This window comes from Ovis canadensis, chromosome 3, assembly GCF_042477335.2.
Source record: "Ovis canadensis isolate MfBH-ARS-UI-01 breed Bighorn chromosome 3, ARS-UI_OviCan_v2, whole genome shotgun sequence".
Classification (NCBI taxonomy): domain Eukaryota; kingdom Metazoa; phylum Chordata; class Mammalia; order Artiodactyla; family Bovidae; genus Ovis; species Ovis canadensis.
Window position 1 is genome coordinate 225,654,291 of NC_091247.1, and position 19,684 is coordinate 225,673,974.

Here is a 19,684-nt window from a genome sequence, read left to right on the forward strand (position 1 = left end):
TCCTCAGAGCTGCTTGAGGCGCAGCCAGATGTCTGCTCCTGGACTGGACTGTGGAAACAGAATGGTCTCCCAGGCTGCCTGTTACTGAAGGCTCTCAGCCAAGGGGGTTCCAGCAGACTCAGCAACTGTTTACAAAGGAACGAGGGCTTCCCTGGGGGCTCAGTGGGAAAGAATCCGTCTGCCAGTGCAGGAGATGGGTTCCATCTCTGCTCCAGGAAGATCCCACCTGCCACAACTCCTGAGCCCACGCCTGTAGCTTAGAGCCTGTGCTCCCCAACGAGAGAAGCCCCCGCAGTGAGAAGCCCGCACACCGCAGCTATACAGCAGCCCCTTTCATGGCAACGAGAGAAAGCCTGGGCAGCAAGGAAGACCCAGCACAGCCAAAAATAAAATCAATAAAATACAAACTTAACAAAGTTCTTTGTGAAGATTTGAAATTCTCTAACAAAACAAAGGAGATGAGACCAGTCCATCCTAAGGGAAATCAGTCCTGAATATTCACTGGAAGGACTGATGCTGAAGCTGAAACTCCAATCCTTTGGTCACCTGATGTGAAGAACTGATTCTTTGGAAAAGACCCTGATGCCGGGAAAGGCTGAAGGCAGTAGGAGAAGGGGACGACAGAGGATGAGATGGTTGGATGGCGTCACTGACTCAATGGACATGAGTCTGAGTAAACTCTGGGAGTTGGTGATGGACAGGGAGGCCTGGCGTGCTGAAGTCCATGGGGTTGCAAAGAGTCGGACACGACTGAGCGACTGAACTGAACTGAATAAAACAAAGTTTGAAGAAATAGTTCTTCATTGTGCTCCAAAGAGCATGCAAACCTAGGCCTTGGTGAAACAAGATCTGCAGCAGTGATTCTCAGCCAAGGGAGGGCTGCAGGCTGTGGACACAGGTGGGCGCGTCTGGGGTCACAATCCCCAGAAATGCGACTGCCGTGGAATCACTAGAGGCCAAGACAGTGGCCCACGAGCACGCGCCTGTCCCACACAGTGAAGACTGGTTCTGCTCAAAGGCCAACAGCACTCTAGTTGAGAAACAGAACTAAAAATGAGAAACCTTTAGGAGCTTGGGGTTCGCAGATACAAAGCACTACACGTAAAAGACAGATAAACCACATCATTCTGAACAGCACAAGGAACAATATTCAGTCCTCCCGTGATTAAACCATAATGGAGAGGAATAGGAAAAAGAATGTATATGTATATTAATATGTATAACTGAATCACTGCTGTACACCGGAAATTAACACAACTAGATTAGATTAACTAATCTTCAGATTAGTAGATTAACTAGACTTCAATTAATTAAAAAAGAGACACCCTACCCAGGGTTTGACGAATGCCTACACGACAGTGATGTTTAAAGACGAGCTCAGACATTTCATCCCCAGTGAGATTTTCCCAGTATCACTGTGTAATGAAAAAACCACCCCAGAAGTTGAGAACTGATCACATTTAATACTGATATTAGGAGTGGGGACCCTGCGCTGTGCTCCTGGTGTGGAGCAGGCTGAGGATAAGTTCGGTGGGCGGGCCGGAGCTGGGCTCGGCCCTGGGCACACAGCAGGCGCTCGGTGACTGCAGTCGGAAGGGGTGACATGGGGGTGGGGGAGGACACAGGGCTGCCCTCCCCACGCAGCTTCCGCCTTGCTAAAGGGCCTTTTTCCCCACCAAGGCAGAGGCCACTTGCTCCCTGGCATACAGTAGGCACTCGATGCTTTCCGTTGGGTAAGTAAACATATGGGACACCATCTCCCAACTATTGAGTGATGGGGACGAATGGCTGCCAAGGCCCGCTGGGTCCTAAAGCCCTTTGGATTCAGGGGCCAAGGAAGTAAGGTTTTGGCTGCATCGTGTCCAGAGGAGGCTGGGCCAGCAGAGGAGGGTGTCTGGCGCTGGCCTCAAGCCATGGCCCACGGCGCCCACACGGCAGCAGGCCAGGCCTTCCCGGGCCTCAGAACACTCCTGCCTACGAAGCAGCCGCCTGGGCCCTGGGGAGGCGACGTGCGCTGCCCAGGAGGCGGAGGTGGAACCCGCAGGTCTTCACAGGACCAGCACAGCTGCAGCCCCCAGCACTCAGGCATGCCAGGGAGAGGTGGACACCGGCGTGTGAAGAAACACTCGCTTCCAGTGCTTTCCACAGGGCATTCAAAGCACACTACTCTCCTGCTCACGTGGAGGCAGCGGCCTGACAGGAAGGCCAGGCTGGGCTCAGCCCCCCGGAGCCCGAGTCCTCGGCTGTGGCCCGTCCATGCCAGGGCCCGCGGGAGGCCCTACAGGGGCCCCTCTGTGTCCTCGCTGGCCTCCAGCACCTCCACGTGGCTGTAGGACCTCCAGGCCTGCAGGTTACAGCTCTTCAGGATGGCACCCAGCTGCTTCCCAGGCCCCACCTCGAACGTCTGGGGGAACGCGGCGCCCTTCCTCCGCTCGTATATGGCGTGCATCGTCTGCTCCCACTTCACCGGGGAGACCACCTGCTGCGCCAGCAGCTTCTGGATGTGTTTGGGATGCATGTATCTGTTCCCATCGACGTTCGAGTGCACGGACACCAGCGGCTTCTCGACATCAATCGCCTTCAACACTTGCGCCAGGGGCCCCACGGCCGGCTCCATGAGGCGCGTGTGGAACCCACCGCTCACCGGCAACATCTTGGTGCGTCTGAAGTGATACTTAGAGGAATTCTTCTGGAGAAACTGCAGAGCCTGGAGGAAAAACCAAGGGAGGTTTAAGCCAGTGAGTCTCAGCGGAAGAAACACACAGCGAGGGGGTCACCTCTGACTGACGCCATCAGTCCTCCGTAGAGAATATGCATCTCTCTACACACCCGCGTGTTATTTCACCCCGCACAATTGCAAAGTTGGTGTCCCGGAAGCCCTTCTGACCATTCACAAGCCCTGCCTGGGCAGGTGACCACCCTATGCCTGAAAGAGAGCCAAGACCAGGAAACGTGGTCCTGTCTCAGCTCCATCACTCACTAGCTCGGTGGCCCCAGGCAAATCTTTGAACGTCTTTTATTCCTTCCATGAAATGAGCACAATTTCATCTACTTCATAAGACTGCTGGGAAGTGACCAGACAGGAGGCGTGGAAGAATCTGATACACGAAAAAGCATCTAATCCTGCTACTCGTCATAACTGTTTAAGCTTGTTTCCTTGTTACTCCGTAAACTTCGAGATGACAGTTCAGGAGGCTCCGAGTCTCATCTCACAGTCGAGGGTCTGAAAGCTCTCATCTGGTGTTTCTCTAGAGAAGACCAAAGCTCTCCTTCCCTGCAGCCCGAAGCCACTCCCTGAAGGCTCCTCCGTCCAGAGGGGCCCCCAGGACTAACAGGCCCAGACTCAGAACCACAACATACTTGGCAAATATCTTTGAAACTGTGTATATTCTTAAGAGATCCTGTGCCTTCAGGACACAGCCCAAGGCCTACGACCCTGACAACCCTTCCCTGGGATCGAGCAAAGGGCTTCCTAGGCACAAACCCATTTGCTGCGTCCCTCCAACCTGACGCCACCCATGGCCTACTCGGAAGCTGGGCCAGCTGCTCCTGAAGACTCAAGGAAAGTCACAGTAGCTGACTGACCTTGGGAAATTTTGCTTTACCTCTCTCTGCCTCAGTTTCCTCACCTGTAAAAATGGGGATAACAACAATAGTTATCTCAGGACTATGAGAAGAACTATGCCTGGTATACAGCATAGCTACAGAAGAGTTAGCAATTACTGCCTTGTTACCAAGCCCTGGGATTGGTAACATGAAAAAATATAGCAGGGTAGCTCTCTGTGCCCCCAAAGGGTCAGTTCAGTTCAGTTCAGTCGCTCAGTCGTGTCCGACTCTTTGCAACCACATGAACTGCAGCACGCCAGGCCTCCCTGTCCATCACCATCTCCCGGAGTTCACTGACTCACATCAATGATGCCATCCAGCCATCTCATCCTCGGTCGTCCCCTTCTCCTCCTGCCCCCAATCCCTCCCAGCAGCAGAGTCTTTCCAATGAGTCAACTCTTCGCATAAGGTGGCCAAAGTACTGGAGTTTCAGCTTTAGCATCATTCCTTCCAAAGAAATCCCAGGGTTGATCTCCTTCAGAATGGACTGGTTGGATCTCCTTGCAGTCCAAGGGACTCTCAAGAGTCTTCTCCAACACCACAGTTCAAAAGCATCAATTCTTCAGCGCTCAGCCTTCTTCACAGTCCAACTCTCACATCCATACATGACCACAGGAAAAACCATAGCCTTGACTAGATGGACCTTAGTCAGCAAAGTAATGTCTCTGCTTTCTAATATGCTATCTAGGTTGGTCATAACTTTTCTTCCAAGGAGTAAGCGTCTTTTAATTTCATGGCTGCAGTCACCATCTGCAGTGATTTTGGAGCCCCCCAAAATAAAGCCTGACACTGTTTCTACTGTTTCTCCATCTATTTCCCATGAAGTGATGGGACCGGATGCCATGATCTTCGTTTTCTGAATGTTGAGCTTTAAGCCAACTTTTTCACTCTCCTCTTTCACTTTCACCAAGAGGCTTTTGAGTTCCTCTTCACTTTCTGCCATAAGGGTGGTGTCATCTGCATATCTGAGGTTATTGATATTTCTCCCAGCAATTTTGATTCTAGCTTATGTTTCTTCCAGTCCAGCGTTTCTCATGATGTACTCTGCATAAAAGTTAAATAAGCAGGGTGACAATACACAGTCTTGACGTACTCCTTTTCCTATTTGGAACCAGTCTGTTGTTCCATGTCCAGTTCTAACTGTTGCTTCCTGGCCTGCATACAGATTACTCAAGAGGCAGGTTAGGTGGTCTGGTATTCCCGTCTCTCTCAGAATTTTCCACAGTTGATTGTGATCCACACAGTCAAAGGCTTTGGCATAGTCAATAAAGCAGAAATAGATGGTTTTCTGGAACTCTCTTGCTTTTTCATGATCCAGCAGATGTTGGCAATTTGATCTCTGGTTCCTCTGCCTTTTCTAAAACCAGCTTGAACATCAGGGAGTTCATGGTTCACGTATTGCTGAAGCCTGGCTTGGAGAATTTTGAGCATTACTTTACTAGCATGTGAGATGAGTGCAATTGTGCGGTAGTTTGAGCATTCTTTGGCATTGCCTTTCTTTGGGATTTCAATGAAAACTGACCTTTTCCAGTCCTGTGGCCACTGCTGAGTTTTCCAAATCTGCTGGCATATTGAGTGCAGCACTTTCACAGCATCATCTTTTAGGATTTGAAATAGCTCTACTGGAATTCCATCACCTCCACTAGCTTTGTTTGTAGTGATGCTTTCTAAGGCCCACTTGACTTCACATTCCAAGATGTCTGGCTCTAGATGAGTGATCACACTATCGTGATTACCTGGGTCGTGAAGATCCTTTTTGTACAGTTCTTCAAGGGTAGGAGGGGTTAATATTTTCGGTTGGGTGGTGCTCGTTCGGCCCGCTCCGAGGGCCCCACCCTGCAGGAGTGTAGCCTGTGCCCACGCATGGCCAGTGCAGCCTGTGGCTCATCAGAGGTCACCAGCCTGTGCCCTGAGTCTGTCTATTCCACACCAAGGTCACTTAGCTGTCTGAGCCCTGGAGCAAAAGCCATGTGGAGCAGAGCCCAGCACAGTGAGCCATCACGGGGGGTGATCCACGCGTGTGGGCAGCACGGCGGGGTCTGGCCCTCACTGCAGCAGAGTCCAGCCTGACCTAGGGCTCCACACCCAAGACCACGCTCCACCTGTCTCCATCACCCCAAAGGACATGCCTCCGGTGCGTCCCACCTCCACCATCACGGGCGCTGGCCTCTCTGCCTCAGCTTCCTGCAGCTGAGCTGCCGTGCTCAGAGCACAGGACTGGCCGTGAGAACTGGATGGGCTGAGCCAGGACGGAGCAGCACCAGCCTGACTTCTGCACTCCACAGGCCCCAGCCAGGCGCACGGCACAGAGCCAGCCCTGCTGCTCGGGGCGCCTCTCAGCCTGGGGCACCCCTGCTCTTGGCAACCCCACCCTCTGCGCAGCGCCTCCTGGGCTGCCTCCTCGGCCCATCTGGTAGCCAGCCTGACCCCTACGGTGTCCTGAAACCTGGAGTCTTCTGTTCACAGCTGCCTTCCTTTGACGGCAGGAACCCTGGTTGATCTTTCTGTGTGTCCTCGGCCTGAGAAAGGATGTCGGCAGTGAGTGGAGTCTGGACAGAGGAAAGTGTGCAAAAACAGACACCTCAGAAAAAGCAGAGCGACCCAGCAGGAGGCAGCTGCTCCTCTGAGGAAGCGAAGGGACAAGAGGCTGCGAGGAGGCCAGAGCGTATCACAGGGAGGCCCTGGAGATGACCTGGTTCAGCCCCTTTGCCTTCCACGTGGGCTGGGGATTTGCCCGGGGTCCGGTCGTCCCTCATCACTGGAGCACGTGGCGGAGTGGTGACAGTACCCAGCCTCCCCCTGGAGCACTTGCCCCACCACAGACACGCTGGCCCTCAAACACTTGCCAAGACCAGGCCTGAGCAGAGCACCCGTTAGGCTCAGCGGGGTCCCGGGTGCGGAGTAAGTCCCACCTTCTGCACCGAACTGGGTTCTAGGAAGGCTGCTCCCACCAACACCAACCTCCAGGTGTCCCGAGATCACCCTGCAGTCAGGAAATAGGTAGTTGGCCACCTCGCACACGGGGTCCTCTATGCCCTGAGTCTTGCAGTGTTCCTGGGCTTCCAGACAGGCGACGGTGAACTTGGACTGACGCTGGCCAAGGACGGACAACATGCCACTGGGCACGGCTTCCGAGGCTTCCTGCATGGCCTCAGCTCGAATTTTCACTGCGTACAGACCTACACGGAGAGAAGCGCATTTGGAAAAATCAGGGCACATGATGGAGAAGGAAGCCCAGGCCTGAGAAACAAAGCACAAACTCCACCCTCACTGGAGACACTGGTACTGGACCCATCACCAGTTCACAAGCTGCCGCTCTAGGGATCTGAACTGCAGAGATGGCCCCCCGACCATCAGAGAGAAAGGCACGGCCCCTGGCACAGTACAAATGAACCCACGGAGCTTCCTGCCTTAGAGCTGGCTGGTGCAGGATGGTGGTTCTTGACCAGGGTGATTTTACCCCCAGGGCGGTATCTGGAAACAGCTTTTGATCATCAGGGGGGTGGCGGGTGCTACTGGAATCTGGTGGGCACAGGCCAGGGATGCTGTTCAACATCCTACAAAAAAGCCCCCCCAAGTAAGAATCATCTGTTCCAAAACGTCAACAGTGCTGTTGAGAAACCCTGGCACAGAGTGGAAAGGAAGAGACTCTGAGCTGCATCGCTTAAGGGAAGTCATGACCTCCTTCCAGGTCAAATTTTTAGCTAGTACAATGAAGACAATAATATCTAGCCTGCCTGAACTGTAGTGAAAACTGAGAACTACAAATTATTTTAGAGAAACGGTGCTGAACAAGGAAAATAATTAAGAACCTCTAGATGCCTGGAATGATGTACAAACAAGTATATGAATTTTAATAACATAATTATCGTAAATCAAGCATGACTGCCTTCACTGGAGAGCTTGACACTGGCAAGGCAGATGAGCTAGAAAGCAGGGCTCCCAGCTCAGTGTGGCTCAAGTGTGAAGTGGGAGGACGGGGCTGTGTGCCCAGGGAGGCAGCTGCCATGATCATGATGTGAGAACAGACTGAACACGATTCACAACAGCCAGGACACGGAAACAACTTCAGTGTCCCCAGGTGAATGGGTGAAGATGTGGTGCACATATATACAAGGGAATACCCCTCAGGCATGAAAAATAACGAGCACAAAGCCATCTGCAGCAACGGGGATGAACCCAGAGAGTATCACGCTAAGAGAGGTAAGCCAGAGAGACAGATGCCATATGATGTCAGTTGCACGTGAAATCTAAAATACGACACAGGGGACTTCTCTGCTGACCCAGTGGATAGGCACTCGCCTTCCAATGCCAGGGACACGGGTTTGAGCCCTGGTAGGGGAAAAACAATACCCAGCTGTGGATGTGACTGGTGATCGAAGCAAGGTCCGATGCTGTAAGGAGCAATACTGCATAGGAACCTGGAATGTCAGGTCCATGAATCAAGGCAAATTGGAAGTGGTCAAACAAGAGATGGCAAGAGTGAACGTCGACATTCTAGGAATCAGCAAACTAAAATGGACTGGAATGGGTGAATTTAACTCAGATGACCATTATATCTACTACTGCCGGCAGGAATCCCTCAGAAGAAATGGAGTAGCCATCATGGTCAACAAGAGAGTCTGAAATGCAGTACTTGGATGCAATCTCAAAAACGACAGAATGATCTCTGTTCATTTCCAAGGCAAACCATTCAATATCACAGTTATCCAAGTCTATGCCCCAACCAGTAACGCTGAACAAGCTGAAGTTGAACGGTTCTATGAAGACCTAAAAGACCTTTTAGAACTAACACCTAAAAAAGATGTCCTTTTCATTATAGGGAACTGGAATGCAAAAGTAGGAAGTCAAGAAACACCTGGAGTAACAGGCAAATTTGGCCTTGGAATGCGGAATGAAGCGGGGCAAAGGCTAATAGAGTTCTGCCAAGAGAACGCACTGGTCATAGCAAACACCCTCTTCCAACAACACAAGAGAAGACTCTACACATGGACATCACCAGATGGTCAACACCAAAATCAGATTGATCATATTCTTTGCAGCCAAAGATGGAGAAACTCTATACAGTCAACAAAAACAAGACAAGGAGCTGACTGTGGCTCAGATCATGAACTCCTTATTACCAAATTCAGACTCAAATTGAAGAAAGTAGGGAAAACCGCTAGACCATTCAGGTATGACCTGAATCAAATCCCTTATAATTATACACTGGAAGTGAGAAATAGATTTAAGGGCCTAGATCTGATAGATAGAGTGCCCGATGAACTATGGAATGAGGTTTGGGACATTGTACAGGAGACAGGGATCAAGACCATCCCCATGGAAAAGAAATGCAAAAAAGCAAAATGGCTGTCTAGGGAGGCCTTACAAATAGCTGTGAAAAGAAGAGAGGTGAAAAGCAAAGGAGAAAAGGAAAGATATAAGCATCTGAATGCAGAGTTCCAGAGAATAGCAAGAAGAGATAAGAAAGCCTTCTTCAGCGATCAATGCAAAGAAATAGAGGAAAACAACAGAATGGGAAAGACTAGAGATCTCTTCAAGAAAATTAGACATACCAAGGGAACATTTCATGCAAAGATGGGATTGATAAAGGACAGAAATGGTCTGGACTTAAAAGCAGAAGATATTAAGAAGAGGTGGCAAGAATACACAGAAGAACTGTACAAAAAAGATCTTCACGACCCAGATAATCATGATGGTATGATCTCTAATCTAGAGCCAGACATCCTGGAATGTGAAGTCAAGTGGGCCTTAGAAAGCATCACTACGAGCAAAGCTAGTGGAGGTGATGGAATTCCAGTTGAGCTGTTTCAAATCCTGAATGATGCTGTGAAAGTGCTGCACTCAATATACCAGCAAATTTGGAAAATTCAGCAGTGGCCACAGGACTGGAAAAGGTCAGTTTTCATTGAAATCCCAAAGAAAGGCAATGCCAAAGAATGCTCAAACTACAGCACAATTGCACTCATTGGAGAAGGCAATGGCACCCCACTCCAGTACTCTCGCCTGGAAAATCCCATGGACGGAGGAGCCCGGTAGGCTGCAGTTCATGGGGTCGCGAAGAGTCGGACATGACTGAGCGACTTCACTTTCACTTTTCACTTTCATGCATTGGAGAAGGAAATGGTAACCCACTCCAGTGTTCTTGCCTGGAGAATCCCAGGGATGGGGGAGCCTGGCGGGCTGCCATCTCTGGGGTCACACAGAGTCGGACACGACTGAAGTGACTTAGCAGCAGCAGCAGCACATGCTAGTAAAGTAACGCTCAAAATCCTCCAAGCCAGGCTTCAGCAATACATGAACTGTGAACTTCCTGATGTTCAAGCTGGTTTTAGAAAAGGCAGAGGAACCAGAGATCAAATTGCCAACATCCGCTGGATCATGGAAAAAGCACGAGAGTTCCAGAAAAACATCTATTTCTGCTTTATTGACTATGCCAAAGCCTTTGACTGTGTGGATCACAATCAACTGTGGAAAATTCTTCAAGAGATGGGAATACCAGACCACCTGACCTGCCTCTTGAGAAATCTGTATGCAGGTCAGGAAGCAACAGTTAGAACTGGACATGGAACAACAGACTGGTTCCAGATAGGAAAAGGAGTACGTCAAGGCTGTATATTGTCACCCTGCTTATTTAACTTCTATGCAGAGTACCTCATGAGAAATGCTGGACTGGAAGAAACGCAAGCTGGAATCAAGATTGCTGGGAGAAATATCAATAACCTCAGATATGCAGATGACACCACCCTCATGGCAGAAAGTGAAGAGGAACTCAAAAGCCTCTTGGTGAAAGTGAAAGAGGACAGTGAAAAAGTTGGCGTAAAGCTCAACATTCAGAAAACTAAGATCACAGCATCTGGTCCCATCACTTCATGGGAAATAGATGGGGAAACAGTGGAAACAGTGTCAGACTTCATTTTTGGGGGCTCCAAAATCACTGCAGATGGTGACTGCAGCCATGAAATTAAAAGACGCTTACTCCTTGGAAGAAAAGTTATGATCAACCTAGATAGTATATTCAAAAGCAGAGACATTACTTTGCCAACAAAGGTCCGTCTAGTCAAGGCTATGGTTTTTCCTGCGGTCATGTATGGATGTGAGAGTTGTACTGTGAAGAAGGCTGAGCGCTGAAGAATTGATGCTTTTGAACTGTGGTGTTGGAGAAGACTCCTGACAGTCCCTTGGACTGCAAGGAGATCCAACCAGTCCATTCTGAAGGAGATCAGCCCCGGGATATCCTTGGAGGGAATGATGCTAAAGCTGAAACTCCAGTACTTTGGCCACCTTATGCGAAGAGTTGACTCATTGGAAAAGACTCTGATGCTGGGAGGGATTGGGGGCAAGAGAAGGGGACGACCGAGGATGAGATGGCTGGATGGCATCACGGACTCGATGGACGTGAGTCTGAGTGAACTCCGGGAGTTGGTGATGGACAGGGAGGCCTGGCGTGCTGTGATTCATGGGGTTGCAAAGAGTTGGACCCAACTGAGCGACTGAACTGAACTGAGGGAAACTAGGATTCCACATGCTGCGGGGCAACTAAGCCACAACCAGAGAGAAGCCCACGCGCTATAACAAAGAGCTGATGCAGCCAAAGATAAATAAGTAAAACATGAAAACAACAACTTAAAAAACCCCAACTCAAATGAACATGCCTCAGGTACGGACTCAGACACAGAGAGCAGACTACTTGTGGCTGCCAAGGGCGAGGGGAGGTGGGGGGGCGGAGATGATTGAGCATTTGGGATTCGCAGATGCCAACTATTATGCACGAGGATATATACTCAATATCCTGTGATAACCCATAATGTAAATGAAGATAAAAAGTATATACGTATAACGGAATCACTTCACTGAAGAGCAGAAATTGACACAACATTGTAACTTCACTATACTTCAGAAAAACTGGAGAAAAAAGACTGGACTGGATTCATGCTATCCAATCACTGGATAGCATCGCCCTGGTCCTGGGCCTGCTCCCTGGTGGGGAGGAGATGACCAGATCAAGAAGCAGTTAAGGGACGAGTCCGGGGTTTGATGGGACGACAAGGTCAGAGGAACAAACCCTGCGCCCTTTCTCTCAACATACCTTCATTCACCCAGCACTGAGTATGTCTGCGCTGGAGTTTCAGCCCCTTACACAAGCAGAACTATGGAGCAAACACATTAAGAGCCCGTGTTAGGAAGCAGGAGAGAACACACAGCAATGTGGAGGCCCTCCCAAGCAGGCATTAAATAACTGCGAACTGTCAACTGAAAAAACACATCAATAATCCTGCAAATTATGTACACATTAAACCATATTTCTATAAAATATCTTTATTAGGATGTAGAAATATGAAAATTTTTTTCACTTTCTTGACCAGGCTTTCTTTCTATAATGCTTTTTAAAAAAAGAAGTGAAATTCACATAAAATATAACCAGTTTTAAGTGCATAAATGCAGCAGTATTTGTTGTATTCAGAACGTACAGGACTTTCTTGGTGGTCTAGTGGTTAAGAAGCCACCAGCAAATGCTGGGACACGGGTTCAATCCCTGGTCTGGGAAGTTTCCACATGCTGTCAGGCAGCTAGGCTTGTATGCAGCAACTACTGAGCCCATACTCGAGAGCTGGTGCTCTGCCACGTGAGAAGCGTGTGCGCCACACCTAGGGAGGAGCCCCTGCTCGCAACATCGAGAGAGAAGCCCGCGGGCAGCAGCAAAGACCCGGCACAGCTGAAAAACCCTTTCCATCAGCCCACAAAACACCCCACCCCCACCGAGCAATCACTCTCCATTTCTCCTTCCCTCCCCCAGTAACCTCTAATCGGCTGTCTATGAATTTATGTATTCCGGACATTTCATAGAAAATTAAGCGAGCTTTGTGTCTGGCTTCTGTCACCTAGCACGTTTCTGATGTTCGTCCATGCTCCCACATCAGGATTTTATTTCTTTTTATGGCTGAATATTCCACTGGGTCGATCTACCGCAATTTGTTTATCCACTCATCTGATTATGGACATTTGGATCATTTCTGCCTTTTGGAAATGAATATGAATAACACTGTCACAAACATCTGTGTGCAGGTTTTCCAGTGTGGACATGTGTTTTCATCTCTTAGGTACAGACTTGTGAGCAGAACCACCGGGCCACACAGCAACTCCACGTTTACCTTGAGGATCCACCAAACTGCCTTCCACGACGGCGGCGCTGCCTTATATTTCAACAGTGTGTGAGGTTCCTACATCCTTGCCAACACATACTATTTTCCTCTTGTTTTTTTAAATTAAAGCCATCCTGGTGGGCATGAAGTGGTACCTCACTGAGCTTTTGATTTGTATTTCCCTAATGGTTGGTGGTCTGGTATTCCCATCTCTAAGAATTTTCCACAGTTTGTGGTGATCCACACAGTCAAAGGCTTGGGCATAGTCAATAAAACAGAAGTAGTTGTTTTTCCGGAACTCTCTCGCTTTTTCAATGATCCAACGGATGTTGGCAATTTGATCTCTGGTTCCTCTGCCTTTTCTAAGTCCAGCTTGAGCATCTGGAAGTTCATGGTTCACATACTGTTGAAGCCTGGCTTGGAGAATTTTGAGCATTACTTTACTAACGTGTGAGATGAGTGCAATTGTGTGGTAGTTTGAGCATTCTTTGGCATTGCCTCTCTTTGGGATTGGAATGAAAACTGAACTTTTCCAGTCCTGTGGGCATTGCTGAGTTTTCCAAATTTGCTGGCGTATTGAGTGCAGCAATTTCACAGCATCATCTTTTAGGATTTGAAATAGCTCAGCTGCAATTCCATCACTTCCACTAGCTTTGTTCATAGTGATGCTTCCTAAGGCCCACTTGACTTCACATTCCAGGATGTCTGGCTCTAGATGACTGATCACACCATTGTGATTATCTGGGTTGTGAAGACCTTTTCTGCATAGTTTTTCTGTGTATTCTTGCCACCCTTTCTTAGTATCTTCTGCTTCTGTTAGGTCCATAGCATTTCTATCCTTTATTGTGCCCATCTTTACATAAAATGTTCCCTTGGTATCTCTAATTTTCTTGAAGAGATCTCTAGTCTTTCCAACAAACTGTGGAAAATTCTTAAAGAAATGGAAACACCAGACCACTGCCTCCTGAGAAATCTGTATGCAGGTCAAGCAGCAACAGTTAGAACTGGACATGGAACAACAGACTGGTTCCAATTTGGGAAAGGAGTATGTCAAGGCTTATATTATCCCCTTGCTTCTTTAACTTATATGCAGAGGACATCATGCAAAATGCCAAGCTGGATGAAGCACAAGCTGGAATCAAGATTTCTGGGAGAAATAGCATTAACCTCAGATATGCATATAACACCACACTTATGGCAGGCAGTGAAAAAGAACTAAAAGAGCCTCTTGATGAAAGTGAAAGAGGAGAGTGAAAAAGTTGGCTTAAAACTCAACATTCAGAAAACTAAGATCATGGCATCTGGTCCCATCACTTCATGGCAAATAGATGGGGAAACAATGGAAACAGTGACAGACTTTATTTTCTTGGGCTCCAAAATCACTGCAGATGGTGACTGCAGCCATGAAATTAAAAGACACTTGCTCCTTGGAAGAAAAGCAATGACTAAGCTAGACAGCATATTAAAAAGCAGAGACACCACTTTGCCAACAAAGGTCCATCTAGTCAAGGCTATGGTTTTTCCAGTGGTCATATATGGATGTGAGAGTTGGACTATTAAGAAAAATGAGTGCCGAAAAATGGATGCTTTTGAACTGTGGTGTTGGAGAAGACTCTTGAGAGTCCCTTGGACTGCAAGGAGATGCAACCAGTCCATCCTAAAGGAGATCAGCCCTGAATATTCATTGGAAGGACTGATGTTGAAGCTGAAACTCCAATCCTTTGGCCACCTGATGCGAAGAACTGACTCATTTGAAAAGACCCTGATGCTGGGAAAGATTGAAAGCGGGAGAAGGGGACAACAGAGGAGGAGATGGTTGGATGGCATTACCCACTCAATGGACATGAGTCTGAGTTTGGGTAAGCTCCAGGAGTTCATGATGAACGGGAAGCCTGGCGTGCTGCAGTCCATGGGGTTGCAGAGTTGGACACGACTGAGCAACTGCACTGAACTGAAGGACTATAACGTGATGGCTGAGATGTTGCACATCTTGTCGTGTACTCATTGGTTCTTTGTAGGTCTTTAGAGACATGTCTATTCAAGTCCTCTGTACTTAACTATAAGCAAAATGTTGACTTGCTTACACACAAAAACCTTAAGAAATGAAACTGATCTCAAGATCAAACACTGATTTATTCTCTTTCACTTAATGAATATCTACTGAGCGTCCATCACATGACAGGCACTGGAATGCACTAAAATGCCCACGAACAGTGGGACAGACAGAAGCAAGATGCTTTCACAAGACTAAGAGGAGAAAGACACTCCCTGATAAGTCCTTCAAGCTTCGAATCAGGTGAAGTCTGGTCCTCAGGTCCCACTGTCATCCCCACCCATGTGTCCCCTTCTCTAAGCCCTGAGTAGGTCCACAATTGTTTTTGGCGGTGCCCCTTGTCCTCAGTGGGCCCAGCAAGACAACACCCCATGCATAGAATCAATTCCCTTCCCGGGTACCTTCAGAAAATTCCATGGCTCCAGCAAACACCAGGGCTGCAAACTCTCCCACACTGAACCCAGCAGCAGCAACACAGTTCTCAATGACCTGCAGGGACAGATGCAGAGGAACATGAGGCCACGTTCTCAGGGGAGTTGTCTGGGGCTCCGCACTCGCGAGCCGACAGTGTTCAGCAGCTCAGTGAGCCAGGTTCTGCTGGCCTGGTGCTCCAGCTAGAAGATGACACACTGAAGTGGCCTCGACCATCACTGACCAGCCCTTTACTGATGCGGAGCTTCCTTGGCAAGGGAGGTCAAACCCTGCCACTGGACTCCGTGGTTAAGCTGTGACTCCAACCCGGGGCTCTGGATTCTCCTGCTTCTGCCTCTCAGGACGATGGAGACAGAGGGCACCAAGTACAGAAGTTAAGTGCATGCCCTTCACAGTCACAGAGAGCAGGATTTGATGCTTAGCCTGGGAGAGTCCCCTAACCTCCTCACCTCAGTTATTTCATCTGTGAAATGGGCAGAGCTCAACCTACCCCCACAGGGTTGCTAAGAGAGAATTACATGGAGATAAGGCCTCTAAATCGCTCAGCACAGAGCTGGCCCAGGATAAACACTGGGTAAACGTTATCACGACTTCACAGGACCCCTTAAGCTAATTACTATCTCTGCCATCCTCTTTCCCCATCCATAAAATAATGCTACCAACTTCACAAGGTTGTGGTGAGAATGAAATGGGGTAAAGTTCTGTCTTAACATGTTTTGATATTAAATCATCCCACAATTTCAAGTGAAGGGATACTTTCATCATCTTCTCAACGACCCTTCATGAAGGAAGGTTCATCCTTCTAAAACCGTTTAGTAATTCATTAAATGATTAAGGATCACTTACAATTGAAACCAGCCATTCACTCCCTTCACACACTAGGCAATTTTCACAGTATATTTTATTCTCTGTTATCTGTCTCCTTGCAAGGAGATCCAACCAGTCCATCCCAAAGGAAATCAGCCCTGAATATTCACTGGAAGGACTGATGCTGAAGCTGAAACTCCAATGCTCTGGCCACCTGATGCGAAAAACTGATTCACTGGAAAAGACCCTTTTGCTGGGAAATATTGAAGGCGGGAGGAGAAGGAGACCACAGAGGATGAGATGGTTGGATGGCATCACCGACGCGACGGACATGAGTTTGAATAAGCTCCGGGAGTCGCTGATGGACAGGGAGGCCTGGCGTGCTGCAGTCCATGGGGTTGCAAAGAGTCGGACACAACTGAAAGACTGAACTGAACTGATCTATTTCCCTGCCCTAAAACGCAAGCACCGATCCTCGTTTTGATCACGCCAGTTTATCTCCTGCGCCTACCGCAGCGCCTGGCACAGGTGGGACCTCAGGAAGGACCTGCCAAACCGAAGTGGACGCGGCGAGCCCGACAGGAGGGAGCCCCAGGCCTCACCGCGGGCTGCAGGTGATGTAGTTTCTCCACGGCGGCCAGCGAAGCCACGAAGACGGCGGGCTGGCAGTGGACAGTGCGGTCCAGGGCCTCCCGCGGCCCGCGCAAGCTCAGCTCCAGCAGGTCGTAGCCGAGCACGCTGCGGGCGGCGTCGTAAAGCTCGCGGACACGCGGGTAGCGGAGCAGCCCGCGGCCCATGCCCACCATCTGGCTGCCCTGGCCGGGGAAGAGCAGCACCGAGCACTGGCCCGGCTCCCGCCGTCCCGCCGCGACCTCCGAGTCCCGGGATCCTCCGTCCGCCGCGGTCGCCTCTCGCAGCAGCGCCGCCACGTCCACAGCAGCCGGCGGAGGCCGCGGGCAGTTCGAGGAGCCACGACGGCCGCTCACGCTTCGGGCCCAGGCCCGGGCGGCCTGCGCGACCCGGACACTCATGGTGAGGGAACCCGGCCCCCATGCGCGTAACCGGGGCGACCGAGACCCGACTTCCGGAGGCGCGGCGCGGTCCTTGATGTATTTCCCGCCGGGCGGGCTGAAGCACCCGCGGGGAGAAAGGTTCCGCGAGTACCAGTTCCGGCCCAGGCTCTGAAACTAGTGACTGGTCTCTGGGGATCCGTGGGGGCACGTGCTTAATTAAACCTGCTCGGGGAAGAAGAAAACGCCACACCGCACCCTGAGCCCTCACAAACATTTATGGACTAAGCAACTTAACGCAGTGTAATATTCAACCTAGCGGTGGACAAGTGCTTGAAACGCTTCCGTGTTCCTTATTGTATTTGATTAACCGCGCTGCTGTGCTCTCTTTTATATTAATTATTCCTTCAGCCCAGACACACTGTAAGCTTTCAGTACACATATGTTACATTGGACAGAGCCCTGGAGATTTTTCAGACATTAGCCTGTTTTAATTCCTCACAGTAACGCTATGGTTACTTTGGCCTTGGAGTACGGAATAAAGCAGGGCAAAGGCTAATAGAGTTTTGCCAAGAGAACGCACTGTTCATAGCAATCACCCTCTTCCAACAGCACAAGAGAAGACTTTACACATGGACATCACCAGATGGTCAACACCGAAATCAGATTGTTTATATTCTTTGGAGCCAAAGATGGAGAAGCTCTATACAGTCAGCAAAAGCAAGTCCAGGAGCTGACTGTGGCTCAGATCAGGAACTCCTATTGCCAAATTCAGACTTAAATTGAAGAAAGTAGGGAAAACCACTAGACCATTCAGGTATGACCTAAATCAAATCCCTTATGATTATACATAAGTGAGAAATAGATTTAAGGGACTAGATCTGATAGAGTGCCTGATGAACTATGCATGGAGTTTCATGAAATTGTATAGGAGGCAGGGATCAAGACCATCCCCCCAAAAAAGAAATGCAGAAAAGCAAAATGGCTGTCTGAGGGGGCCTTACAAATAGCTGTGGAAAGAGGAGAAGTGAAAAGCAAAGGAGAAAAGGAAAGATATACCCATTTGAATGCAGAGTTCCAAAGAATAGCAAGAAGAGATAAGAAAGCCTTCTTCAGTGATCAGTGCAAAGAAATAGAGGAAAACAATAGAATGGGAAAGACTAGAGATCTCTTCAAGAAAATTAGAGATACCAAGGGAACATTTCATGCAAAGATGGGCTCAATAAAGGACAGAAATGGTCTGGACTTGACAGAAGCAGAAGATATTAAGAAAAGGTGGCAAAAATACACAGAAGAACTATACAAAAATAATTTTCACAACCCAGATAATCATGAAGGTATGATCACTAATCTAGAGCCAGACATCCTGGAATGTGAAGTCAAGTGAGCCTTAGGAAACATCACTATGAACAAAGCTAGTGGAGGTGATGGAATTCCAGTTGAGCTGTTTCAGATCCTGAAAGATGATGCTGTGAAAGTGCTGCACTCAATACGCCAGCAAATTTGGAAAATTCAGCAGTGGCCACAGGACTGGAAAAGGTCAGTTTTCATTGAAATCCCAAAGAAAGGCAATGCCAAAGAATGCTCAAACTACCACACAATTACACTCATCTCACATGCTAGTAATGTTCAAAATCCTCCAAGGCAGGCTTCAACAGTACATGAACTGTGAACTTCCAGATATTCAAGCTGGTTTTAGAAAAGGCAGAGGAACCAGAGATCAAATTGCCAATATCCATTGGATTATTGAGAAAGCAAGAAAGTTCCAGAAAAACATCTATTTCTGCTATTGACTATGCCAAAGCCTTTGACTGTGTGGACCACCACAAACTGTGGAAAATTCTTCAAGAGATGGGAATACCAGAACATCTGACCTGCCTCCTGAGAAATCTGTATGCAGGTCAAGAAGCAACTGTTAGAACTGACATGGAACAACAGACTGGTTCCAAACAGGGAAAGGAGTACGTCAAGGCTGTATATTGTCACCCTGCTTATTTAACTTCTGTGCAGAGTACATCATGAGAAATGCTGGGCTGGAAGAAGCACAAGCTGGAACCAAGACTGCCGGGAGAAATATCAATAACCTCAGATATGCAGATGACACCACCCTTACGGCAGAAAGTGAAGAGGAGCTAAAGAGCCTAATGATGAAACTGAAAGAGGAGAGTGAAAAAGTTGGCTTAAAGCTCAACATTCAGAAAACGAACATCATGGCATCCGGTCCCATCACTTCATGGCAAATAGATGGGAAAACAGTGAGAGACTTCATTTTGGGGGCTCCAAAATCACTGCAAATGGCGACTGCAGCCATGAAATTAAAAGATTCTTACTCCTTGAAAGGAAAGTTATGGCCAACCTAGATGGCATATTAAAAAGCAGAGACATTACTTTGCCAACAAAAGTCTGTCTAGTCAAGGCTATGGTTTTTCCAGTGGTCATGTATGGATGTTAGAGTTGGAGTATAAAGAAAGCTGAACACTGAAGAATGCATGCTTTTGAAGTGTGGTGTTGGAGAAGACTCTTGAGAGTCACTTGGACTGCAAGGAGATCCAACCAGTCCATTATAAAGGAGATCAGTCCTGAATATTCATTGGAAGGACTGATGTTGAAGCTGAAACTCCAATCCTTTGGCC

General features: G+C 48.7%; 1 protein-coding gene across 3 annotated transcripts; it reads right to left on the reverse strand.

Moving 5' to 3' along the window:
* Nucleotides 1-1,443: 1,443 nt before the first annotated feature.
* Nucleotides 1,444-17,828, reverse strand: MCAT (malonyl-CoA-acyl carrier protein transacylase). Of its 3 annotated transcripts, none has more exons than XM_069581737.1 (4): nt 16,081-17,828; nt 15,204-15,291; nt 6,568-6,785; nt 1,444-2,707 (listed from the first exon to the last, which is right to left on the reverse strand). In XM_069581737.1, the coding sequence occupies exons 1-4, from the start codon at nt 16,372-16,374 to the stop codon at nt 2,279-2,281; spliced, it is 1,029 nt and encodes a 342-aa protein (XP_069437838.1). In that variant the 5' UTR covers nt 16,375-17,828; the 3' UTR covers nt 1,444-2,278. The 3 variants fall into 3 exon arrangements, with proteins under 3 accessions (XP_069437838.1, XP_069437837.1, XP_070148421.1); XM_069581736.1 differs by having other exon boundaries at nt 16,644-17,276; XM_070292320.1 differs by having other exon boundaries at nt 6,519-6,785; nt 16,644-17,124.
* Between the last annotated feature and the right edge of the window lie 1,856 nt (nt 17,829-19,684).

What these genes read in the sequence shown, in the direction of transcription:
- MCAT (XM_069581736.1), bottom strand. Translation starts at nt 17,072, where the DNA reads ATGAGTGTCCGGGTCGCGCAGGCCGCCCGGGCCTGGGCCCGAAGCGTG. An exon ending in TACATCACCTGCAGCCCGCG is followed by an intron (nt 15,292 to 16,643) that starts GTGAGGCCTGGG and finishes CTGTCCCTGCAG; the next exon opens with GTCATTGAGAACTGTGTTGC. An exon ending in TGATCTCGGGACACCTGGAG is followed by an intron (nt 2,708 to 6,567) that starts GTTGGTGTTGGT and finishes TTTTTCCTCCAG; the next exon opens with GCTCTGCAGTTTCTCCAGAA.